Genomic DNA, 25,983 nt, shown 5'->3' with positions numbered 1-25,983 from the left:
CTGGTTCTCCAACTGTTAAATGGGAATAATGATGCTTTCCTGCCAACTCCCCTGCTTTTTCACGAAGCCTGAATGAGGGAATAGTGGGGAGGTGACAGCAGTGGCAGAATCATCTTCCTGGTGGCAACAGGACCCAGAGCGGTGGAGATGGTGAAAGAGCTGAGGGCGGGCAGCGCAGATGGGCTCAGAAGAGGTGGGTTCACCTTGTCGTCCTCCCTAGGTGGGGCCCAGGCCTGGGTTGCCATGGATACCGTGTCCCTGGAGCATCAGATCCAGAGCGTGCAACGCCACATCAGCTTCCTGAAAAAGGAGCAGATGGCCCTGCTGCGAGACCTGCACCTGGAGATCCTGAGGCTGCAGAAACGCTGCTCAGGTGAGGCCGGGAGAGGCGGCCGAACGGGTGGGGAAGGGTCGCTGTCATCATCACAACCACGGTCTCTGGGCTGTGCCCACCAACAGCCCCCGTGAGCCTCACACTGCACCAATTCCGCTGCCTCTTTTTTTGAATAAGGAAACTGGGACTTGGGGAGGTGAGATGGACAGAGAAGTTGGAAAAGTTCTAGAAACACCTGAGAGTTTCAGGGCAAAAAGCTCTGGTTAGGGCCGGGTACGGTGGCTCACGCCTATAATCCCAGCACTTTGGGAGGCTGAGGTGGGCGGATCATGAGGTCAGGAGATCAAGACCATCCTGGACGACATGGTGAATCCCATCTCTACTAAAATACAAAAAATTAACCAGGTATGGTGGCGGGCGCCTGTAGTCCCAGCTACTCAGGAGGCTGAGGCAGAGGTTGTAGTAAGCTGAGATCGCACCACTGCACTCCAGCCTGGGCGACAGAGCAAGACTCCATCTCAAAAAAAAAAAAAAAAAGCTCTGGTTAGGTAGTGGAGGACTCCTAGGAACCAATTCCCAGAGGTTCCCACCCTTTCCAAGTCACCATTCACCAAGCAACTCCCAGCCCTCGGTCTAGCTAGGGAGACAAACAGGTCAACTAGTGATATTAAGGTAGAGCAGAAATCAAGCAGGAGCTCATGGGCAGGAGCATGTCCAGCTTGAGGAGCAGGTGCTGAAGGAGGAGGTCCAGCATCCGAGGCTCCCCAGAGGAGAGGTGCTTCAACTCCCTGGAGGCTGCATAACATGTGGACATGCCGAGATATCACATGGGAAAGGAGTAAAGAGAACATTCCAGATGAAGGGAAGAGCACGGCAAAGGCCAGAAGCTCGGAATCCAAAAGCTCATGGAAGGTTCCAGTTGATAAAGTAGTACTTAAAGGAGACTGATAAGAAATTCAGAGGCCGGGCGCGGTGGCTCAAGCCTGTAATCCCAGCACTTTGGGAGGCCGAGACGGGCGGATCACGAGGTCAGGAGATCGAGACCATCCTGGCTAACACAGTGAAACCCCGTCTCTACTAAAAAATACAAAAAACTAGCCGGGCGAGGTGGCGGGCGCCTGTAGTCCCAGCTACTCGGGAGGCTGAGGCAGGAGAATGGTCTAAACCCGGGAGGCGGAGCTTGCAGTAAGCTGAGATCCGGCCACTGCACCCCAGCCTGGGCGACAGAGCAAGACTCTGTCTCAAAAAAAAAAAAAAAAAAAAAAAAAAAAAAAAAAGAAATTCAGCTGGAGGCTGGGCGTGGTAGCTCACACCTATAATCCCAGCACTTTGGGAGGCGGAGGGGGGTGGATCATCTGAGGTCAGAAGTTTGAGACCAGCCTGGCCAACATGGAGAAACAGTCTCTCCTAAAAATACAAAAATTAGCCCAGTGTGGTGGCGCATGCCTGTAATCCCAGTTACTAAGGAGGCTGAGACCGGAGAATTGTTTGAACCCAGGAGGTGGAGGTTGCAGTGAGCCAAGATTGCGCCACTGCACTCCAGCCTGGGCAACAGAGCAAGACTCCATCTCAAAAAAAGAAAGAAAGAAAAGAAATCCAGCTGGAGCCAAAGTGTGGAAGACCTTGACAAACACCATGACCGCCAAGGAGTCCTCCTGGGTAGTGGGGAGCCACAGAAAGTTTTCGAGCAGCTGCCTGACCAGCATTATCCTGCATTAAGAAACTCAGTCTGGGCCGGGTGTGGTGGCTGATGCCTGTAATCCCAGCACTTTGGGAGGCTGAGGTGGGTGGATCACCTGAGGTCAGGAGTTCAAGACCAGCCTGGCCAACATGGCAAAACCCTGTCTCTACTAAAAATACAAAAAAATTAGCCAGGCATGGGGGTGCGCGCCTGTAATCCCAGCTACTCAGAAGGCTGAGGCAGGAGAATTGCTTGAACCCAGGAGGTAGAGGTTGCAGTGAGCCGAGATCATGCCATTGCACTGCAGCCTGGGCTACAGAGTGAGACTCCGTCTAAAACAAAAACAAAAAGGAACTCAGTCTGGCAGTTGTATGGAAGCTGAATTGGTGGGAGAGGGAGGGAGGGAGACCAGCAGAGGTGATGAATGTTCCAGGGGATAGATGAAGAGGGGTAGAATGGGGACGACCCGTGGGAGGGAGGTTGAAGGAAAGCACTTGCCTGCTGAATGGATTTGTGAGCAGAGCAGAGGGAGGCACCAAGGATGAAGTGAAATCCCAGGCCTGGCCGCTGCTCTTGGACTTGGGGCCTCAGCTGCCTGGGCCTCTCAGAGGCTTGGCTCTGGCCCGAGTGCTCACTGAGGCTGCGTCTCCACATGCACACTTTGGAGCCAGTGACTCACAGACCGTCTCAGCTGGGAGGGCCTGGCCTCTTCGTCGTACCTACTTAGGTAAACTAAGGCCCAGAGAAAGAGTCACACAATGTGTCAGTGGTGGAGGGAAGATGAGAACCCGGAGCTCCAGACTCACACCCCTACGTGCCTCTGCAGCTTTCTGGACATTCTCTCCCCAAGATGCTCAGACTTCAACTTCCCTTCCAGCACCTGCTCCTGGGAGCTCCCCACTGCCCAGGGAAACCTCTGAGTCCCAAACGATCTGAGTGGTCCACCTGACTTCCCACACTGTGACATGAGAAACCAATAGTCCTGCCGGGCACACTGGCTCACACCTGTAATCTCAGCACTTTGGGAGGCTGAGGCGGGCGGATCACCTGAGGTCAGGAGTTCAAGACCAGCCTGACCAATATGGAGAAACCCCGTCTCTACTAAAAATACAAAATTAGCCAGGCGTGGCGGCGGGTGCCTGGAATCCCAGCTACTCGGGAGGCTGAGGCAGGAGAATCGATTGAACCTGGGAGGCGGAGGATGTGGTGAGCCGAGATCGCGCGATTGTACTCCACCCTGGGCAACAAGAGTGAAACTCTGTCCCAAAAAAAAAAAACTGAGACGGGCGGATCACGAGGCCAGGAGATCGAGACCATCCTGGCTAACCTGGTGAAACCCCATCTCTACTAAAAAATACAAAAAAAACTAGATGGGCGAGGTGGTGGGCGCCTGTAGTCCCAGCTACTCGGGAAGCTGAGGCAGGAGAATGGTGTAAACCTGGGAGGTGGAGCTTGCAATGAGCTGAGATCCCGCCACTGCACTCCAGCCTGGGCGGCAGAGCGAGACTCCGTCTCAAAAAAAAAAAAAAAGACAAAGACGCCAGTGGTCCTGACTCAGCCATCGCAGCTTCCAAAGGCTCCACAGACAGGGTCAGCCGCACATTCTAATCTCCCCTGAAGACTGGATGGGAGCAGAGGCCAGCGTCGGGGACAAGAATGGCCCAAGTACCTCACCCCTGCCTGATGCCACCTTTTCACTGCAATAACACAATTAAGAGAAGAGGAAACCCTAAGATGCCATAGCAACTCCTCTCATTTCTTTCTCTTTTGCCCCAATTCTGAGAACTTATGGTCCCTTCCTTTTAGGACACAGGCCAGATATGTGGAGCAGGCAGGAACAGAGTGCCCTCACCCACACCACCCTTCTCAGATGGGTATGGGCCTGAAACCTCTTGTGTTTTTTTTTTTTTATTACTATTATTTTTCATTTTTGAGACAGAGTCTTGCTCTGTCGCCCAGGCTGGAGTGCAGTGACATGATCTCAGCTCACTGCAACCTCTGCCTCCCAGGTTCAAGCAATTCTCCTGCCTCAGCCTCCCAAGTAGCTGCGATTACAGGTGCACGCCACCACGTCTGGATAATTGTTGTATTTTTATTAGAGATGGGGTTTCGCCATGTTGACCAGGTTGGTCTGGAACTCCTGACCTCAGATGATCTGCCCACCTTGGCCTCCCAAAGTGCTGGGATTACAGGCGTGAGCCACCGCGCCCGGCCACTTCTTGGTTATCGATTAAGGAGATAAAAATAAATGGGCCAGGCCAGAGCAGCCACTCTTGAGGCTGAAATGACTGAATAAGGCCTTTCCCCCAAGGAGGAGGTGATGAGAATGGAGAAGATAAGGGGAAGGAGATTAAAGAGGGACCCAGGGCTGGGAGGGGGTTGGGAGAGGGGAGAGGCTGGTGTAGGAGCCTAAGGGACAGGCTGCCCAGGGAGCTGGCTGAGGATGGGTGAGGACTCAGAATGAAGGGTTTGAGAGGTGGGTGTGTTCTGGGGTGGCGAAGCAGCCTGACTGATGACAAGAACTACTCACAGGCGTTCAGCACCAACTCAGCCCTTGGCCAAGCCTGTTTATTTTTTCTCATTTAATCCTTGGACAGTCCCTTGGAGAAGAGGTGCTATTGTGCCCCCATTCTCCAGATGAGAAAACTGAGGCTCAGAGAAGTGCCGTTACTGGCCCAAGGTCACACAGCATATCTGACCTCACACCATGCTCATCTGTAGCCCAGCTGAGATTTTTATCACCCTACCCCCAAGTCCTGTGTTTAAAGGCTGAAGAGAAACCACTCACAGGGAGTTAACGGCAGAGCCAAGGTATCTCCGCTCCCAAATCGCTGAAATTAGGCTAAGGTCCCTGGGCTATATCACAAGGCCCTGGAGGAGGGGCCAAGTTGGTCTCAGGAAGCCCTGGAGGTGGAGGCATCAGAGTCCTCACAGGGGCCCCAGGGAACAGGTTTAGACTCTGGTCACAGCAGAAGGCTCAGGCACCCTGAGCTGCCTGTCTCCTAGCAACAACCAGCCTCCCCAGAGAAGGCACCTCTGGCACAGCCCTGGGTCTCTGGCAGAGCCGGTGAGGGCAGTGAGGAGGAGGGGCAGAGGGGTCACGAGGCCCCTGAAGGCGCTGCTGGGTGGTAGTCCCAGAGATGCACCGCCTTCCTCCCCCGTCCCCCGGTTCACACCTCCTCCCCGTGGGCACCGGACTGTGTCCCTGTGGGTGCACACAGGTGCCCCTGAGTCAGTCTGCATCACAGGCAGCTGTGGCTTCTGGCTTCCTTCTGCCCTTGTACCAGTTCTTGAGCCCTGGTGGAGTTGGGGGAGTGAGGGTGGGGCTGGAAAAATTATCAGACTCACCTGAGCTGAGAAGTGGAGTTTGGGGGGCACTAAGGAATGGAGCCTGGGGGGAACAGGCAGGCAGAGGGGTGACGGCTGGGCTGCAGCACCCAGGAGGAAACTGCTCCTGCACCAGTGCCCTTGAGTGGCTCCTAGCCTGCCCGCCCCATCGCCTCAATGCCAATCCAGGCCCCCATCACTAGACAGCACTGTCCTCCTCGAAGCCCCTCTCCCTGCCTTGGGGAATATGGTGGAACTGGGGCTTGGGAAGGGGCAGCGCTGATGTTCAGATAGTAACACAGGCTCGACGGTACTGGCTGTCAAAATAGCGAAAAGCAAGTGTCCAGACGGGTAAGTAGCCAGTGCCCTGAGCCTGCCTCCAGTGCCGCCAAGCAGTTCTGCACACTCCAGCAGCCATCAGCTAAACACAAAAGGGTCAAAGCCCTGCACAGCAAGGGTCCTCCAGAACTGCTCTGATTGGCTGGCATATCACCCCAGGAAGGGCAGATAGTCCCCCAGCCCCGAAACAAGCCAGGCTCCTCAGTCTCACGAGGGGTGAACTAAATTCCAAACCCAGGCGTAAAGCTTGAGCTGGGAAGATTTCGGAGGTTGGAGTCAAGCTGGCCAGGTTCAGGCTATGCCCAGGACACATCTCTTCATCTCTTCCCCCAGCAAGGTTGTGGTAAAATAGTACGGGAGTGGCTTCTAAAGATCCTCATTGCCACTCTTACTGAGCTGTTATTCCATGATTTCTCTGTCTCTCTCACACACACACACACACACACACACACACAAACTGCCTTTTCTTTTCTTTCCCCCCAGAACTGACCCATGACCTGGAAATGAGAGAGGCCCAATCTCACCAGCAAGGTAAGAGAAGGACCACTGGTGGGGAAGTGTCGTGGGGCCCAACACTGGAGTTTTTCCCAGCTCTCAGTAGGACCCAAGCCTTCTCTGTGCCCAGCCTAGACTTGGGGACAGTCACTCCTTGGCTTGTGAGCAGAGTGCAGGATGTCAGCCACACTTGCCCAGTGGATGACACTGTGAAATGCCTTGTGCAGTGAACAACCTGCACCACCTCAGTTGGATGACCTTGTGCAGTGAACAACCTGCAACACCACACATAGTACCCTGTATCCATGTTTCTGTCCAAAGTGAGGAAAGGAAAGCAGGAAGGAGATGGTAATGTGGCTTTACTTCCCCTTAGCCTGCTTAATTCCTTGCTGTGACCCACCTCCCCAGTCCTTCCCATCCTCGCACAAGTGATCACATGGTCAGTGTCAAGATTCACTGAACTGTGGCCGGGCGCAGTGGCTCAAGCCTGTAATCCCAGCACTTTGGGAGGCCGAGACGGGCGGATCACAAGGTTAGGAGATCAAGACCATCCTGGCTAACACGGTGAAACCCTGTCTCTACCAAAAAATACAAAAAACTAGCCGGGCGAGGTGGCGGGCGCCTGTAGTCCCAGCTACTCGGGAGGCTGAGGCAGGAGAATGGCGTAAACCCGGGAGGCAGAGCTTGCAGTGAGCCGAGATCACACCACCGCACTCCAGCCTGGGCGACAGAGCGAGACTCCGTCTCAAAAAAAAAAAAAGAAAAGGCCGGGCGCGGTGGCTCACGCCTGTAATCCCAGCACTTTGGGAGGCCGAGGCGGGCGGATCACAAGGTCAGGAGATCGAGACCACGGTGAAACCCCGTCTCTACTAAAAATATAAAAAAAAAAAAATTAGCCGGGCGCGGTTGTGGGCGCCTGTAGTCCCAGCTACTCGGGAGGCTGAGGCAGGAGAATGGCGTGAACCCGGGAGGCAGAGCTTGCAGTGAGCCGAGATCGCGCCACTGCACTCCAGCCTGGGCGACAGAGCGAGACTCCGTCTCAAAAAAAAAAAAAAAAAAAGATTCACTGAATTGAGTGATCACAGGCCAAGTGTCAAGATGCATGACAGGATGGGCTCCTTGACTTCAAGGAACTTGGTCTATACGAGAAAAGAAACACACCCACATTAGTAAATTCTGCATTTTACAAAAGCATGGCTTCTTGCTGTTGTAGAAATTCCACTAAAATATTTGTTTACAGAGTATTACTTCACCCATAAAATGGGGGGGGGGGCGCTGGGAGAGTTCAATGGGTGTAGACTTTTAATTTTGCAAGATTAAAAAGTTCTAAAGATCTGTTGCACACCAACATGAATAGACTTAACAGTACTGAACGGTACTCCTACAAATGGTTAAGATGCTAAATTGGCTGGGCGCAGTGGCTCAAGCCTGTAATCCCAGCACTTTGGGAGGCCGAGACGGGCGGATCACAAGGTCAGGAGATCGAGACCATCCTGGTTAACATGGTGAAACCCCGTCTCTACTAAAAAATACAAAAAACTAGCCGGGCAAGGTGGCGGGCACCTGTAGTCCCAGCTACTCGGGAGGCTGAGGCAGGAGAATGGCGTGAACCCGGGAGGCAGAGCTTGCAGTGAGCAGAGATCCAGCCACTGCACTCCAGCCTGGGCGACAGAGTGAGACTCCGTCTCAAAAAAGAAAAAAAAAAAAAGATGCTAAATTTTGTCATGTTTTTGCCCCACAATCAATTTTTTTAATTGCATTGTTGAGATCTTTATCATCAGATTATAAGACCACAGAACTAGAACTGAGTGTTACCCATTGTCTCTGAAGTACAAGACGTATTACCTGACTTGGAGGGACAGAGTAACAATTTTTTTTTTTTTTTTTTTTTTTTTTTTGAGACAGAGTCTCGCTCTGTCGCCCAGGCTGGAGTGCAGTGGCACGATCTTGGCTCACTGCAACCTCCACCTCCTGGGTTCAAGTGATTCTCCTGCTGCAGCCTCCCAAGTAGCTGAGACTACAGGTGCACACCACCACACACCGTCTAATTTTTTTGTATTTTTTAGTAGAGATGGGGTTTCACCATGTTGGCCAGGCTGGTCTCAAACTCCTGACCTCAGGTGATCCACCCACCTCAGCCTCGCAAAGTGCTAGAATTACAGGCGTGAGCCACTGAGCCTAGCCAGGACACAGTATTTAATTAAAAATGAATTACAAGGCCAAGTGCGGTAGCTCACGCCTGTAATCCCAAGACTTTAGGAGACCAAGGTAGGATATAATCACTTGAGCCCAGGAGTTCAAGACCAGCCTGGACAAAATAGTGAGACTCTGTCTCTACCATTTAAAAAAAAATATTTTAAGGCCGGGCGCGGTGGCTCAAGCCTGTAATCCCAGCACTTTGGGAGGCCGAGACGGGCGGATCACGAGGTCAGGAGATCAAGACCATCCTGGCTAACACAGTGAAACCCCGTCTCTACTAAAAAAATACAAAAAACTAGCCGGGCTAGGTGGCGGGTGCCTGTAGTCCCAGCTACTCAGGAGGCTGAGGCAGGAGAATGGCGTGAACCCGGTAGGCGGAGCTTGCAGTGAGCTGAGATCCAGCCACTGCACTCCAGCCTGGGCGACAGAGCGAGACTCCATCTCAACAAAAATAAAATAAAATAAAATAAAATAAAATAAAATAAAATAAAATAAATAAATAAATAAAATAAAATATTTTAAAAGGCCAGGTGCGATGGCTCACTCCTGTAATCCCAGCACTTTGGGAGGCCGAGGTGGGGATCACGAGGTCAGGAGATCGAGACCATCCCAGCTAACATCGTGAAATCCCGTCTCTACTAAAAAATACACAAAATTAGCCAGGCGTGGTGGCGGGCACCTATAGTCCCAGCTGCTCGGGAGGCTGAGGCAGGAGAATGGCGTGAACCTGGGAGGCGGAGCTTGCTGTGAGCCGAGATGGCGCCACTGCACTCCAGCCTGGGCGACGGAGCGAGACTCCGTCTCAAACAAAACAAAACAAAACAAAAAATTTAAAAAATGTTAAAAGGAATCATAAAAATACTCTTTCTTGGCCAGAAGAGTTCTTAAGAACAGAGTCTCTTCCATATTGATGTGTTGGTTATAGATGAAGTGCTATAGGTTGGACGTTTAAGCTATGATGTTAGGTACCCTAGAACTTGCTTTATGTATTCGTGCATGAAGATCAGCTAGGGATCATCTAGACACTTACGAACTTGGACTAATTCTGCCCACTGTAGAGGACAACGACGGGCAAACTCTTGGTGCCTAGGTGGCTGGAGGAAGGCAGCACACATCCCAGACACTAGATTAGGACAGTTCTGTAACAAAGCCACTTTCACCCCACTTACTGTCCTTTGTCTGAAAGGGCTTTTGAGATCACCTGGGCCCAAGCCACTGCCCCAGTGTCTTCGTTTTTATCTTTTTTTTTTTTTTTTTTTTTTTGAGACAGGGTCTCATACTCTGTCACCCAGGCTGGCGTGCCGTGGCGCCATCTCTGCTCACTGCAACCTCTGCCTCCTAGGCAGGCTCAAGAGATCCTTCCACCTCAACCTCGAGATTAGCTGGTATGACAAACACGTGCCACCACACCCAGCTTTTTTGTAGAGATGGGGTTTCACCATGTCACCCAGGCTGGTCTCCTGAGCTTAAGCAATTTGCCCCCCTCAGCCTCCCAAAGTGCTAGGATTACAGGTGTGAGCCACTGTGCCTGGCCTATCTTCTCTTTCAATGGGCTTTGAGAACGCTTTCTTTTTTTAGAGACAGGGTCTTGCTCTGTTGTCCAGGCCATAGTGTGCAGTAGCACAATCATAGCTCACTGCAGCTTTGTACTCCTGGGCTCGAGAGATCCTCCTGCCTCAGCCCTCCCCTGAGTCACTGGGATGAGCGTGCTAACCTACTGGGCTTAAGAACTTTCTTTGTGCTTTTTTTTTTTTTTTTTTTGAGACGGAGTCTCGCTCTGTCGCCCCGGCTGGAGTGCAGTGGCACAATCTCAGCTCACTACAACCTCCACCTGCTGGGGTCAACCAATTCTAGTTCAGCCTCCCAAGTAGCTGGGATTATAGGCGCACGCTACCATACCCAGCTAATTTTTGTATTTTTAGTAGAGACGGGGTTTCGCTATGCTGGCCAGGCTGGTCTCGAACTCCTGACCTCGTGATCCACCCACCTTGGCCTCCCAGATGCTGGGATTACGGGCATGAGCCACTGTACCCGGCCCTCTTTGTCCTCTTATCACTTGGTGATTTTCATCTTTTCAGGGTTACTTTTTGCCACCTTCGGCTGCCTATGTCCCTACACTCACCTGGGCCAAGTCCTAGGATATGGTCCTGCTGAGATAGAGCTTCCAGGAGGCAGGGGTCCTCAACTCACACTGCACACGAGAACCACCCGGGGAAGATTTGAGCAACACCAGTTCCCAGGTCCAACTCCAGGGATGCTGGTTCAATTGGTCTTTCGTAGTGCCCAGGAAACAGCATTTTTTAAAGCTCTCTGGGTGGTTCCAATGTCTCTCCAACCTGCTGCAGTGGCAAAGGCCAACAATAAACAAGTAAACAAAAAATGACAAACATGTGGCCAGGCAGGGTGACTCAAACCTATAATCCCAACACTTTGTGAGGCTGAGGCAGGAGGACTGCCTGAACCCAGGAGTTCGAGACCAGCCCAGGCAACATGGCAAACCCTCATCTCTACAAAAAATGTGCATGCCTGTGGTCCCAGCTCCTGGGAAGGCTGAGGTGGGAGAATTACTTGAGCCCAGTGATAGAGGCTGCAGTGAGCTATGCCACTGCCCACCAGCCTGGCAACAGAGGGAGACTCTGTCTCAAAAAAAAAAAAAAAAAAAAGGCCGGGCATGGTGGCTCACGCCTGTAATCCCAGCACTTTGGGAGGCCGAGGCAGGCGGATCACAAGGTCAGGAGTTGGAGACCAGCCAGGCCAATATGATGAAACCCTGTCTCTAAAAATAAAAAAATAAATTAGCCGGGTGTGGTGGCAGGTGCCTGTAGTCCCAGCTACTCAGAAGGCTGAGGCAGGAGAATCACTTAAACCCAGGAGGCAGAGCTGCAGTGAGCCGAGATCACGCCACTGCACTCCAGCCCGGGCAAGAGTGACTCCGTCTCAAAAAAAAAAAAAAAAAAGATATGTGAGGAATGCCCTATGGAGGAAACAAGGACACTGACTCCCTTCCTGTGCACACTCGCAGCTCTTTCCGTCTCTTGCTCTCTGGGCTTTTACACAAGCTGTTCCCTCCGTCTGCAGCATCCTTCTCTCCTGTCTTCACTACTTAACTACTGTTTATCCTTCGGATCTTAGCTCAAGTCTCTTCTGCTGGGAAGACTTCCCTGATTAGGTCACATTCTCCAGTTACAGTCACAGCATTGACTTTCCACATCACATTTGCAACCTCACACTTATTTGTGATTATTTATTATGTCTCTCCCACTATGCGGTAAGCTTCACGGAGACCGTTTTATTATGAGCCCTATCTCCAATACCTAACACAGTGCACCAAGTCAGGGCTCCACAAATTATCTGTGGAATGAATAAAGGGCCAGGGATGGGTTTGCACTTAAGCTGAAACCTGAAGAATTAGAGGCGAGGCCAAACAGAGTGTAGAACAGGTAGGAGGGCAGAACAAGGCAGGCCACTGAGCCGACGCATGGGGAAGGAGGGGGAGCACGGTAGGATGTGTAGGTGGGGATGTGGGGAGGAGTGGGGCTTTCTTTTGGTTTTTTCTTTGCTTATTGAGACGGAATCTCGCTTTGTCACCCAGGCTGGAGTGCAGAGGCGCGATCTCAGCTCACTGCAACCTCCGCCTCCAGGGTTCAAGCAAGTCTCCTGTCTCGGCCTCCCGAGTAGCTGGGACTACAGGCGCCCACCACCACCATGCCCGGCTAATTTTTGTATTTTTAGTACAGACGGGGCTTCACCATGTTGGCCAGGCTGGTCTCGAACTCCTGACCTCAAGTGATCCGCTCACCTCGAACTCCCAAAGTGCTGGCATTGCAGAAGTGAGCCCCTGCGCCCGGTCTGGGGGGTTTGTTACTCGGAGGGCTGAGCTGTGCAGGTTCTGTTCCAAGCCAGGTGGAGAACGTCACCTCTGGCCTCTGCTCCGTTCCAGAGGCGGCGTCACGGGAGCTGGAGAGCAAGTGCCGCGCGCTAGAGTCGCAGCTGGAGGCGCGGGCCGCGGCCAACGCGGAGCTGCGGCGGGAGGTGGCACAGCGCGAGGCTCTGGTGTCCGCGCTGCGCTGCAGCCTGCGCACCGAGGAGCGCCGCTTCCTGGAGGAGCTGCGCCGCCGCAGCCACCGCGCCACCGTGCTGGGCACCGAGCTGCAGAAGCACACCGAGGCGGCCGCCTACCTCTCCTGCCAGCTGCACGCGGCGCGCCAGAGACTGCAGGCCCCGCGTCCGGGCCCCGGCGCCGCAGCCGAGCCCCGGCTACGCCGTCGCGCACCGCGGGCCCGCCGCCCGCCTGCTGCCCACGAGGCCGCCGCCAAGGGCCCCGGCCGGGACTGGGCCGCCTGGGACCGCGGGGCCGGCGCCCTGGACGACACCGACCCGATGCCCGACCCCGCGCTCTTCCTCCGCAGCGCGCGGAGGCCGCTGCGGCCCAGCGTCCGCAGCCCGCGCCAGCCGCCTCCGCAGGAGCCCCCGGACCGGGCCGGCCCGCAGCCCGCGCCCAGCCCGCCCTGCCCGCCCAGCGCGCCCGGGGACCCGGAGTAGGCGCGGGGCTGGCCTGGGTGAAGCGGGGCGGACGGGGAGGGCCAGCCAGGGACGCAGCTTGGGCCCCGCAGACAGGTCCAGGGGGCGGAGGACAGCCGCCCCTCCTCCAGGAAGCGGGGCGAAGCAGCTCCGGCTTCCCCCAAACCCCTGAACCGCCAGCCTTTTGTACTTCCCGACGTTTCCAAAGCTTCGAGCCTTCTCCTCGCGCGAGAGCTCCTCCGCGGGGCCGAGCGGGGCACCTTCTCTACCGAGAGGACTCGCAGTCCCGATCCTGGCCTGGTCCCACCTGCCAGCGAGACAGGAGGGACGGCGGCCACGCCCTGCCCCGGGAAAGCCGACAATCCTTGGTGGGGTGGGGAGGGCTGGGCTGGCCTACGGAAAGGTGCGCAGAGTGGCATTGACGCCCCAGGCCCCCCAGCTCCCCCCGCCTCCCCCACCCCCAGGCCGACGCCCTTCCCACCAAGCCTTCCTCTCCAGGAGAGGCCCGGGCTAGGGGCTGGTCCTTCTACCCCCACCCCGACCCTGCCGATAGGTCCTTGCAGGTGAGCACGGAACACTTTAGAAGACATGTCCTCCCAGAGCCCCTGGTGGGAAAAGTGCGCCTGATGGAAGCGTAACTTCTGGAAGGTAGCATCCATGGGCCCTGGGAGAGGATTACAGAACCGCCTGGGTGGCCGGACTTGGTCTAGAGCCGTCTCCAGCTCAGCTCTTCCCGAGTCCGCCACCCCCCTGGGAACGCGGGGACTGGGAGCTGTGCTGGGGAAGGGAGATGACAGGCCTGCTGGCAGCCAGGCTTCCCGAAGGCAGGAGCTGTCTTCCCCCGCAGGAGGTAGCCCCAGGGGTTTTCCTAGTCCTGTTTATTGGTGCTAATTTTGCTCGGCTTCCTAATCAGCTGGCTGCATCCAGAGACAAGAAGAGGGCCTTGGCGGGGCGCGGTGGCTCACGCCTGTAATCCCGGCACTTTGGGATACCGAGGTGGGCGGATCACCTGAGGCCAGGAGTTCGAGACCAGCCTGGCCAACATGGTGAAACCCCGTCTCTACTAAAAAAATACAAAAACTAGCCGGGCGCGGTGGTGTGTGCCTGTAATCCTAGCTACTCGGGGAGGCTGAGGCAGGAGAATCGCTTGAACCTGGGAGGCGGAGGTTGCAGTGAGCCGAGATCGCGGCACTGCACTCCACCTGGGCAACAAGAGCAAAACTCCGTCTCAAAAACGAAAGAAAGAAGGAGGGCCTGGCTTCTTGGAAGCAGCAGCTACTGATGGGAGTTTGGGTTTGCTGGGGAGATGGTGGGAGCACAGGTTAGCCCCCATCCTGGCCCCCTCCACAGATGCCCCTGAGCCTGTCAGAATCTGGCAGTGGCGGGCTGCTCAGTTCCCTGCTGTCTAGCCTGGGGAATGGCGACGTGGAAAGGGGAAAGCCCCACCTCCTAACACCCCGTCTCCTAAGCTCCCCTGACACCACCAAAGGCAGGAAGGACAGTTTCAGCGCAGCTTCTTGCCCCTATCCCCAGCCCAGCCTAGAAGGAAACACAAACTCCTCCAGCCCATGCCATGCCTCCTGTGTGGGTCCTGCATCAAGTCCTAAGTGCCTGTGAGGTCTTCCAGGGGCTTCGAGGGGAGGACGTGGGGCAGGGAGAGTCCTTTACCTCCCTCACAGACACCCCTTTCCTGACAGGTCCTAACCCTGGCTGAGGCCACACGTTCTGTGTCACGCAGGGGTCTGGGAGGTGAGCAGAGTTAAGCTCTAGGGGTGACAAGCTCTTCTCCCATCACAGCTCCATGAAGAGGGGGGAGTCCCCGATCACACCCCCTTTCCCTCCATTTGTTAGAGGGAGCAGGAAATTGGCAAGAAGTAGAGACCAGTGAGCGAGCACACTCAGGGCCAAGCAATGTGCGGCTCTCCCAGCTGACCCCACCCGGGACTGCCCAGGCCACTGAGCAATAACCACGCCTGGTCTGGGGTGTCCAGCTCATGGGATTCAGATGGCCGAGGTTGGGGCACCCTTGGGACAGTGCTCTCCAGTCTAGCTTGGGTCAAGAAGGTGGCCTGGGGTCCTTGCTCTGCCTGCCCCCACCTCTACCCTCTGCTAGTCCTGCAGTTGCACCTGTGCCATCTCTGCCCCCCCTCAAGTGTGTGTAACTCACTGCACCCCTATTCTGTCCTCCTTCCTTTCAGAACCTGTCTGTGTGTGAGGGCCTCAGTCCTCTCTCAGAGGTGCCCAGAGGACCGTGGGAAGGAGGGCTAAAGTCTCTTTCTAGAGGAGCCCACACAGACCCTCACCTCCCACAACCACACTTTTGGGGTGAACAGGGTGACTTTGTTAGGTCTATTGTTCTGCAGAGATGGTGAAGTACTTTATCTGCCCACCCACCCACTAAAAGCCATAGCTCCATCTGCCTGTCCTCCCCCCAGCTCTATAGCAATAGCCCCCTTCCCCCTTCCCTCCTGGGCATCCAAGGTGTCCAGCTGGGGGCCCCCACCGCACTCTGGCCCCAGGGATCTTCCAGTGGCCTACCTGCCTCTCCCGAAGTGACTCCATCAGCGCCACTCAACTGCCGTCCCTCTTCCAGCAACCACTGGAAGGTGCTTGGAGATCCCCTAGATGAAAGGTTCTGGGTGCCGGGGCAGCTGACTCACTGGCTCAGCTGAGGTGCCGGAGGTGCCTGGGAAAGGAAATAAGGCAAGCTGAGGGAGCACCTGTGGCAGACACATGGTTCCAATTTCACAGAAATTCCCCTCCTCACCCTCCTGCAAATAATGGAGACTTCCCTCCACCCACCTGCACAGGAGCTTCTGTGCAGCAGAATGAGACTGGGAGCGGGAGTCCGTGGTCTGCTCTTGGCCTCAGGGGCCCAACACTCCTCAGCTTCAGGGCCCTGGAGAGGCCCCACCCTCCCTGGGTCTGGCTTGAGAGCCCACCTGGCCAAAGGGAAGCCTCCTACCCCCATGCACTGCCCGCCCCTGGAATGCCTTGGTGACTAAGAAGGGAAAAGATTGTATTTCTCTCTCCTCTGCTGCACGAATCCCCATTGCGAGAGAGAGAGAGTGTTGAAGAAGACACTCAGGGTCCCTAGGTGGAGCTCCTGCCACACCTCACATGTGGACAGCTCCAGGACAGACAGCTGCAGGCAGGGACCTCCCCCTGCTCTGGAAATCAGCCAGGGAGCACTGGGCAGTGCAGTTTGAGGCTCTGTACCCCTGGCCCCCACAGCCCAGCCACAGCACCCTCTAGCTTGGGGGACTAGTCCGGGGTCAAAATGGGGTAGCCCTTCCCCATATAAGCAGTAGGGTGGCGTTCCCCCTGGTGGAGAGAGGAAGGAGGCCTAGAGGGTGTGGGGCAGCTGCTTCTCAGCGTGGGGAGCCAGGGGTCTCCAAGCACCTTCTCCTGGACATGCCAGCCTTGAATGGGGGGCGCGCAGGGCTTCAAACCCACCTGGCAGGAGCCCTGTGGACAGGGCAGAGGAACCCTGCTCCAAATTCTCTGTTGGCTGCGCTTTCGAATCCAATGCTTTTCAGAGTGTATTCACTCACCCACAGAAATAGAGCCCTGTGCTTTAGGGGTGACTGTCATATGCCTTATTCTTAATAAAATCTCTGAAAAACATGTGAGTCCAAAAATCTCTTACATTGGGCACTCGGCCCCACCGCATCTCCGTTCTTGCAGGTGTGGGAAGAGCATGTGGAGGAGCCGGGAGGTGGTTCAGAGTCAGCCAGTGGGTACGATGAGACCGGGAGCTGAGACTCTGGGGTACCCTCAGTAGATAAGCCTCAGATGGGCCGGGCACGGTGGCTCATGCCTGCCATCCCAGCACTTTGGGAGGCCAAGGTGGGCAGGTTGCTTGAGGTCAGGAGTTCAAGGCCAGCCTAGCCAACATAGTGAAACCCCGTCTCTACTAAAAATACAAAATTTAGCCAGGTGTGGTGGCACGTGCCTGTAATCCCAGCTACTCAGGAGGCTGAGGCAGGAGAATCCCTTGAACCTGGGAGGCGGAGGATCCAGTGAGCCGAGATCACGCCAATATATTCCAGCCTGGGTGACAGAGTGAGACGATCCCCAAAAAAAAGCTATTCCGGCCGGGCACAGTGGCTCATGCCTGTAATCCCAGCACTCTGGGAGCCGAGGCGGGTGGATCACGAGGTCAGGAGATCAAGACCATCCTGGCTAAACCCCGTCTCTACTAAAAAATACAAAAAATTAGCCAGGTGTGGTGGCGGGCGCCTGTAGTCCCAGCTACTCGGGAGGCTGAGGCAGGAGAATGGCGTGAACCCGGGAGGCGGAACTTGCAGTGAGCCGGGATGGCACCACTGCACTCCAGCCTGGGCAACAGAGCAAGACTCCATCTCAAAAAAAAAAAAAAAAAAGCTGTTCTTCAGATCAAGTATAAGGCACCCATCTGAGGTGTCCTCACCCTCAGCCGAGCCCTGCCCCTCTCTCCATCCCACCCCAATCCAAAGGAACAAACAGCATCTTAGATCACAGGCTCCTGACTAGAGTGGAGAGGAGAAGACTGGAAGGGCCCAGTGCCTGGAATTGCCCCACTATCCTTTCCCAGAAGAAATCCTGGGTTCCGGCATCTTTGGCCACACTGGTGCCCTGCCCCCCACCTGATCCACCTGCCAGACGCCCGGCATCCCAGCAGGAGCCCTATTCTTATCCTCCACTAATGAAGGTTATCCTGGGACTGCAGCTTTAGGAGCTCAGCGCAGCCAGCACCCATGAGAACTCAAGCCGGTACATTTTCAGTGCAGGTCTACGTTAGGGATGACTCAGAGAAAAAGGCAGCAGCTCTCTGTTCTAAGGACGCAGGGGAACAAAACCAAAACCAAAACCAAAAAAAATGGCTTTGCTTGCAACCCTCCTGATAACAGGACCCACCTCTTCCTTCTGGGGAACTGCTGTGCACCCATCTCAGTCCATGCTTTGGGAGGGCCAACTCCACCCGTGTGGCCCAGGCAGGGCAGGTCACACTGATCGGGCTGAAGATTACATGCAACTCCATCTGAGCCAACAAGAGTCAATCTTGGGCCTTTTGCTGGAGCCATTCATTCAGCACCCCCATGTTAGGTGCTATTTAGTTCAGCAGCGAACAAAGCAGGACTATGGAGAAGGACAAACACTTGGGTGGCTAAAATGGCACCCAAGAAATCTGGCAGGTCATTTGCCACCACAAGGGGTAAAGCTGCCTGAGTATAAAGCTACCATAAGAGAAACAGAACGGCCAGGTGATCATGCCTGTAATCCCAGCACTTTGGGAGGCCGAGGCGGGCGGATCAAGAGGTCCGGAGTTCAAGACCAGCCTGGCCAACATGGTAAAACCCCGTCTCTATGAAAAGCACAAAAAAAAGCCGGGCATGGTGGTGGGCACCTGTAATCCCAGTTACTCAGGAGGCTGAGGCAGGAGAATCCTTTGAACCTGGGAGACGGAGGTTGCAGTGAGCCGAGATCATGCTATTGCACAGCAGCCTGGGCGACAGAGTAAGACTCCATCTCAAAAAAAAAAAAAAAAAAAGAGAAACGGAACAAAGACATATGGAGAGACAATTCAGATAATCAAGTCACCTGGATCCAGCCATACCCAAAGCTCACAGACTCTTACCCTTTTCTGTTACATGGATCAATAAATCCCCTCCCCCTCCCAAACTTAGGTGTGGAATTTTTTTTGTTTCTGTTTGTTTTGTTTTGTTTTGTTTTTGAGACAGAGTTTCACTCTTGTTGCCCAGACTGGAGTGCAATGGCACAATCTCAACTCACTGCAACCTCTGCTTCCCAGGTTCAAGCGATTCTCCTGCCTCAGCCTCCTGAGTAGCTGGGATTACAGGCACGTGCCACCACGCCCGGCTGATTTTGTATTTTTAGTAGAGAGGGGGTTTCACCATGTTGGTCAGGCTGGTCTTGAACTCCCAACCTCAGGTGATCCGCCCACCTTGGCTTCCGAAAGTGCTGGGATTACAGGCGTGAGTCACCACTCCTGGCTGTTTCTGTTTTTTAGGGACAAGGTCTCACAGTGTTGCTCAAGCTGCACTTGAACTCTGGTGCTCAAAGGGATCCTTCCATCTCAGCCTTCTGAGTAACTGAGAGTACAGGCCTAGCTAACAACACACACACACACACACACACACACACGTATATGTATACACAAAATATACATATTTTGACACAGAGTCTTGCTCTATTGCCCAGGCTGGAGTGCAGTGGCTATGTGGAAAAAAACACGCCCAGCCAGTTTTTCCCTGCTTTTTATTTTGAACTTAGTTTCTTGCTTAAGCCTCTAAGCTCAGGTTTGGGCCCAGGATGGGCTGGGACCAGGACCTGCAGCAAGCCCAGGAAGGCTGGCCCAGGCCTCTTCTTGTTCTTAGCCTTTTTTCTCCTGGGGCAGTGAGGGAACCAAAGGCCCAGCCTTGGATATACATCTGCCCAAGACTCTTGAGTCTCAGGTACAATTTCAGAAAAGGAGAAAAGAAAGGGGACAGGGCACAGTGGCTCACGCCTGTAATCCCAACACTCTGGGGGCCGAGGCAGGTGGATCATTTGAGGCCAGGAGTTTGAGACCAGGCTTGCCAACATGGTGAAACCCCATCTCCACTAAAACTACAAAAATTAGCTTGGCGTGGTGACGCGACCCTATAATTCCAGCTACTCCGGAGGCTGAGGCAAGAGAATTGCTTGAACCTGGGAGGCAGAGGCTGCAGTGAGCCGGGGTCGTGCCACTGAACTCCAGCCTGGGAAACAGAGTGAGATTCCATCTCAAAAAAGGAAAGAAAAGGAAAGAGAAGGGAAGGGAAGGGCAGAGCACAGGCCTTAGGGTTCCCCAGACAGACCCCTGGGGATGCTTAGCTAAGCCCATCCCAGAGTCACAGTTCAGGGTGGAGATATGGAATGTCAGAACCAGATAACTGTTTTGTTCTTTTGTTTGTTTGTTTTGAGAGGGAGTTTCACTGTCACCCAAGCTGGAGTGCAGTGGCGCAATCTCAGCTCACTGCAACTTCCTCCTCCTGGGCTCCAGCGATCCTCCCACCTCAGCCTCCTGAGTAGCTGGGATTATAGGCATGCACCACTCACGCCCAGCTGATTTTTTTTTTTTTGTATTTTAGTAAAGCCGGGGTTTCACCATGTTGGCCCGGCTGGTCTCAAACCCCTGACCTTAAGTGATCCACCTGGGCCTCCCCAAGTGCTGGGATTACAGGGGTGAGCCACTGTGCCTGGCCTCAGGTAACTCTTAAAGATCATCTATGCAACCCTTTCATTTTACACATGGGGAGACTGAAGCTCAGGGCATCTTACTGGCAGTCCTTCCTTCCTCCCTCCCTCCCTCCCTCCCTCCCTCCCTCCCTCTCTCCTTCCTTACTTTCTTCCTTCCTGGCAGTTCTGCCCATGTAGTTTTGGGGTTGAGGGAGGTGGAGTACTTCCTTTCTAGGGGTTCCCAGAGATTGGCCAGGGAAGTAGGGGACTCTCTGCCACAGTTCAAGGGATTTAGGTTCCCTCGTCACCTCTCCAGCCCCCTAGGGAACTCTGCAAAGGAGGGGGAAGCAGGAGTGTAGGAATGGCCAGCTGAGTGGGTGTATCCATGATAATGGTAATTAGGGAGGTGGGAGGCTTTGAGCCGGCTAATTATGCAGGCTGGGTCTCAGACTAGATATAACCCTCCCTTCTTATCTTTATGCAGGGACCCAAAAGATGAGAAACCTGCAGTGCTCAGGAAGCCAGGAGGTAGCCCTGAGGATGCCTGCTGTGCAGCAGGACCCTGTGAGGGAAAGGGGAAGGGAGCCACTGAAGATAAACTGAAGACGATTTTGTTTGTCTCTGTTTTTTGAGGCGGAGTCTTGCTCTGTCACCCAGGCTGGAATGTAGTGGCGCGATCTTGGCTCACTGCAACCTCTGCTTCCTGGGTTCAAGTGATTCTTCTGCCTCAGCTTGGGAGTAGCTGGGATTACAGCTGCCCGCCACCTCACCGGGTTAATTTTTGTATTTTTAGTAGAGACAGGGTTTCGCCATGTTGGCCAGGCTGGTCTCGAACTCCCGACCTCAGGTGATTCGTCTGCTTTGGCTTCCCAAAGTACTGGGATTACAGGGGTGAGCCACCGCGCCTCGCCTTAAACTGCAGATTCCAAAGCTGCTGGGACTGGTTTATCACTAGGCCCATGGACCAACTGGTCACCGGTCCCCATGCCGACCAGTAGGCACTTATGGACACTCACTGACGCTGAAGAGGACAGGGAGAGGTGCCTCCGCTGGGCATCCTGCATGGGCTCAGGCTGGTGGGTCTCAGCCAGGCATTATGGAAATGATCTGAAAGTTTTAGACACAAAGGTCAAAGCACAGAGTACACAAAACAAGTATCTGAAAGGAAAGCCAGCTGTGATAAATAATGGGGGGATCGGCCAGGCGCAGTGGCTCACGCCTGTAATCCCAGCACTTTGGGAGGCCGAAGTGGCGGATCACCTGAGGTTGGGAGTTCGAGACCAGCCTGACCAACTTGGAGAAACCCTATCTCTACTAAAAATACAAAATTAGCTGGGCCTAGTGGCACATACCTGTAATCCCAGCTACTGGGGAGGCTGAGGCAGGAGAATCGCTTGAACCCCGGTGGCCTCTGCCTTGGCGGTGAGCCAAGACTGAGCCATTGCACTCTAGCCTGGACAACAAGAGGGAAACTCCGTCTCAAAAATAATAATAATAATAAATAAATAAATAAATAATAGGGGGCTTAAAGGTGAAACTCCCGGCTGCCAGCAATGCTGCCCCCCCACATCCTATGGAGCCCTCAGAACCTGGCACCCTCTACACCGAAATCATCCACCCAACCAACAAATGTGCATTAAGTGGGGTGTGGTGGTGTGCACCTGTAATCCTAGCTACTCAGGGAACTGAGACGGGAGGGTCACTTGAGCCCCTAAGTTGGAGGCTTCCGTGAACCGTGATCATACCACTGCACTCCAGCCTGGGCAACAGAATGAGACCCTGTCTCTAAAAATAAAATTAAAAATAAATAAATGTGCATTAAACACCTACCAAGCATTGGACTCTGGAAAGATGCTGGGAATACCCAGATAAATAAGTTATGGTTCTTGCCTTCAAGGAGTCCCCAGGTCGGCTGGGCGTGGTAGCTCATGCCTGTAATCCCTGCACTTGAGGAGGCCAAGGCGGGTAGATCACAAGGTCAGAAGTTCGAGACCAGCCTGACCAACATGGTGAAACCCCATCTCTACTAAAAATACAAAAATGAGCTGGGTGTGGTGACACATGCCTGTAACCCCAGCTACTTGGGAGGCTGAGGCAGGAGAATCACTTGAATCTGGCAGGTAGAGGTTGCAATGAGCTGAGATCACGTCATTGCACTCCAGCCTGGGGGACAGAGCAAGACTCTGTCTTAAAAAAAAAAAAAAAAAAAAAAAAGGCCAGGCGCAGTGGCTCACGCCTGCCAGCACTTTAGGAGGCTGAGGCGGGTGGATCACGAGGTCAAGAGATCGAGATCATCCTGGCCAACATGGTGAAACCCCGTCTCTACTAAAAATACAAAAAAAATTAGCTGGGCGTGGTGGCTCGTGCCTGTAGTCTCAGCTACTTGGGAGGCTGAGGCAGGAGAATGGCTTGAACCTGGGAGGTGGAGCTTGCAGTGTGCCAAGATCGCGCCACTGCACTTCAGACTGGGTGACAGAGCGAGATCCCGTCTCAAAAAAAAAAAAAAAAAAGTCCCCAGGTCTAGCGGCTGGACTCCTCACCCGAGACCCAGACATCCCAGTATGACCAAGAGGGTCTCAGTTTATGCCTATTGCCCCTGTGTCATTATTAATAGGGTCCACTTGCATTCTCAAAAGTGTTCTGGTTTTAACAATAAACTATGCAATCACCTGAACCATAGCACGTTGTTATAGGCAATGGTGGAAATAGCTGGGGAAACTGGGAGTATGTGCTGTTAGGACTATGATGGAGGCCAGGTGCAGTGGCTCACGCCTGTAATCCCAGCACTATGGGAGGCCAAGGCGGGCAGGTCACCTGAGGTCAGGAGTTCGAGACCAGCCTGGCCAACATGGTGAAACCCCTATCTCTACTAAAGATACAGAAATTAGTCAGGCATGGTGGTGGGTGCCTGTAATCCCAGCTACTTGAGAGGCTGAGGCAGGAGAATCGCTTGAACCCGATAGGCAGAGGTTTCAGTGAGTTGAGATTGTACCACTGTACTCCAACGTGGGCTATACAGCGAGACTCAGTCTCAAAAAAAAAAAAGAAAAGAAAATTGAAAAAGAGGACTATGATGAAAAGACTTTGGTGGAAGCAGTGTGAAAGCAAGAATCAGTCTGCTTACTGTGTGATGAGAGGTCAGACCACCAGACTACAGAGAATGTGATCAGAGGATGATTTTTTTTTTCTTTCTTTTCTTTTCTTTTTTTTTTTTGAGACGGAGTCTCGCTTTGTCGGCCAGGCTGGAGTGCAGTGGCACCATCTCGGCTCACTGCAAGCTCCGCCTCCCGGGTTCATGCCATTCTCCTGCCTCAGCCTCCTGAGTAGCTAGGACTACAGGCGCCCGCCACCTCGCCCGGCTAATTTTTTTTGTTTTTTTAGTAGAGACGGGGTTTCACTGTGTTAGCCAGGATGGTCTCATCTCCTGACCTCGTGATCCGTCCACCTCAGCCTCCCAAAATGCTGGGATTACAGACGTGAGCCACCGCACCCAGCCTTTTTTTTCTTCTTTTGAGACAGGGTCTTGCTCTGTTGCCCAGGCTGGAGTGCAGTGGCGAGATCCTGCAGCCTCGACCTCTTGGGCTCAAGTGATCCTCCCACCCCAGCCTTCTGAGTCGCGGGGACTACAGGCGCACACCACCACACCCAGCTAATTTTTGTATTCTTTGTAGAGATGAGGTTTTGCCATGTTGCCGAGGCTGGTCTCCAACTCCTGAGCTCATACAATCTGCTCTCCTCGGCCTCTTAAAGTGTTGGCATTACAGGCGTGAGCCGCTGCACTGGGCTGGATGATACTTTTTATACGTGTCTGTTTCTCTAACCCCAGGCTTGCTGCTCTTCCCCAACCCCCAGGGTTAAAACGGAGCTTCCTATTGTGAGTAGCATTACCAACATGCAAGGGCTTCCAACTTTAGCTACACTGGACCACTAGGTACAATTCTCGAAAACCCTTGAGTTTCTTGAATACAAACTAAGCACCCATCAGTCAGGTAACTGGCTAAAATAATTAAGGTACAACCACACAATAGAACGTTATCCAGCATAAAGGGAATGAGGACACCTACTGAAAGTGTGTAAAGTAAAAAAAAAATCAGAGTGAAGAATAGCAGGTACAATTTGCCACACATTTGTGTAACAAAGGAGGAACAAGCATGTGTATACACGTATGTATATACATACACACACACACACAAGTGTGTATATATACATATATATATACACACACTTGTTTTTTCTTTTTTGAGATGGAGTTTCCCTCTTGTTGTCCAGGCTGGAGTGCAATGGCGTGATCTCGGCTCACCGCAACCTCTGCCTCCTGGGTTCAGGGGATTCTCCTGACTCAGCCTCCCGAGTAGCTGGGATTACAGGCATGTGCCTCCACGCCCGGCTAATTTTTTGTATTTTTTAGTAGAGACGGGGTTTCTCCATGTTGGTCAGGCTGGTCTTGAACTCCCGACCTCAGGTGATCTGTCTACCTCGGCCTCCCAAAGTGCTGGGATTACAGGCGTGAGCCACTGCACCCGGCTTTTTTTTTTTTTTTTTTTTTTTTGAGACACTGTCTGTCACCCAGGCAGGGGTGCAGTGGTGCCATCATAGCTCATCTCAGCTTGGAACTCCTGGGCTCAGTCTGAGCCCTCCTAAATGATCCTCTCACCTCAGCTCCCGAGTAGCTGGGACTGCAGGCGCGTGCCACCACACCTGGCTTTAAAAAAAGCCAGGTATTTTTTGTAGAGACGGGGGTTTTGAAATGTTGCCCAGGCTGGTCTCAAACTTCTGAACTCAAGTAATCCGCCCGCTTCGGCCTCCCAAAGTGCTAGGATTACAGGCGCGAGCCGCTGCCCCGCCAGGCCGAGAAGACTCTTACCACTTCCCATTTTCCTTCCTCCTGTTTAAATGCTCACATCCTATCGTGACTTTCCTCACCACGTGCTCTCCAGGACAAGGTCGGCTTTCCTTTGCAATCTGCGCGAGGCCCTAGCTGGGGCCCTCCCAGTCCTCCCAGTTCCCATTAGAGCTTGACAAACGCTCCTAAGGGAAAACGCCTCAGGTGCTTCACAAAAGCCCCCTGGGGCCTGGGCAGGAAAGACCGCCTGGGGCATTTCAATTCACTGCAAGAGCTGGTTCCAGTGTCCCCTGACCTCACTGTTCAGTCCCCGCCAAGCCCCAGCCCAGTGAAAAATACGAGCCACTGTAAAGCGTCCTGGCTGTGGATGGAGTCGGACCCGGCTCCATCCCTCGCTCTCTGCGTGACCTTGGTCTCGGCCTCCTCCACTGTCACATGAGGACACCAGCCAGGAGGTGAGGACCCAGGGGTCGAGGACGCGAGCAGGGGGCCCGTTCTGGCTCGGAACACAGTCTGGCGGGTCCATTCTGACACTTGAGCCCCATTTGCCATGTCCCGCCCTCGCCTCTCTTGCCCGTGCCCTACGCGGCCCTCCACTCCCTCAATAATCCCGCCGCACCCATTAGGCGGGAAAGGGCCTGCCCGGTGGGGAGGGCGCTGACGGTCACGCGAACACCGCAGATGACAGACTGCGCGGTCATTTAGCAAATTTGCAAAAGAAAACAGGGGATCATTGGGCAAGGGAGGGTTAGCCATGGCCGACCCAATCAGTCTCCACCCAAGGTCACGGTGCCCGCCCGACGGGCAGCGAGCGGCAGGGAGTCTCCCCGAGGCCCCGCCCCGAGAGGGCGCCCAGCCTCCCTGGGCCTTGAGTCAGGGTGCGTTGCCTTTAAGACGTTTGGGAAAGTCACCGCGTCCGTGGGCGGGGAACGAGGCGCGGCGCGTTTTGTCCCTCGCGGGCTGCCGTGGGCCGGGCCGGGCGCGAGGGCGGGGCAGGGGAACGGCGGGGGGTCAAAGGCCACGGCGCGCACCACGTGGGCC

The 25,983-nt window shown here is 54.2% G+C and overlaps 1 protein-coding gene across 2 annotated transcripts in view; it reads left to right on the top strand.

Annotated features, from left to right (window-relative positions):
- Positions 1-16,523, top strand: part of LOC106993862 (coiled-coil domain-containing 92B) — a 38,919-nt gene extending 22,396 nt beyond the window's left edge. The window contains exons 2-4 of one of the 2 annotated variants that reach the window (XM_077969818.1): positions 221-373; positions 6,165-6,212; positions 12,316-16,523. In XM_077969818.1, the coding sequence (XP_077825944.1) occupies positions 244-373; positions 6,165-6,212; positions 12,316-12,917 (780 nt within the window). In that variant the 5' untranslated portion in view covers positions 221-243 and the 3' untranslated portion in view covers positions 12,918-16,523. Of the gene's footprint in view, positions 1-13; positions 374-6,164; positions 6,213-12,315 lie in introns of those variants that run through there. The other variant, XM_028835877.2, reaches the window with a different exon arrangement.
- Positions 16,524-25,983: the final 9,460 nt, after the last annotated feature.

This window comes from Macaca mulatta, chromosome 16, assembly GCF_049350105.2.
Source record: "Macaca mulatta isolate MMU2019108-1 chromosome 16, T2T-MMU8v2.0, whole genome shotgun sequence".
NCBI lineage: Eukaryota > Metazoa > Chordata > Mammalia > Primates > Cercopithecidae > Macaca > Macaca mulatta.
This window is presented reverse-complemented; position numbering and strand designations above follow the sequence as displayed.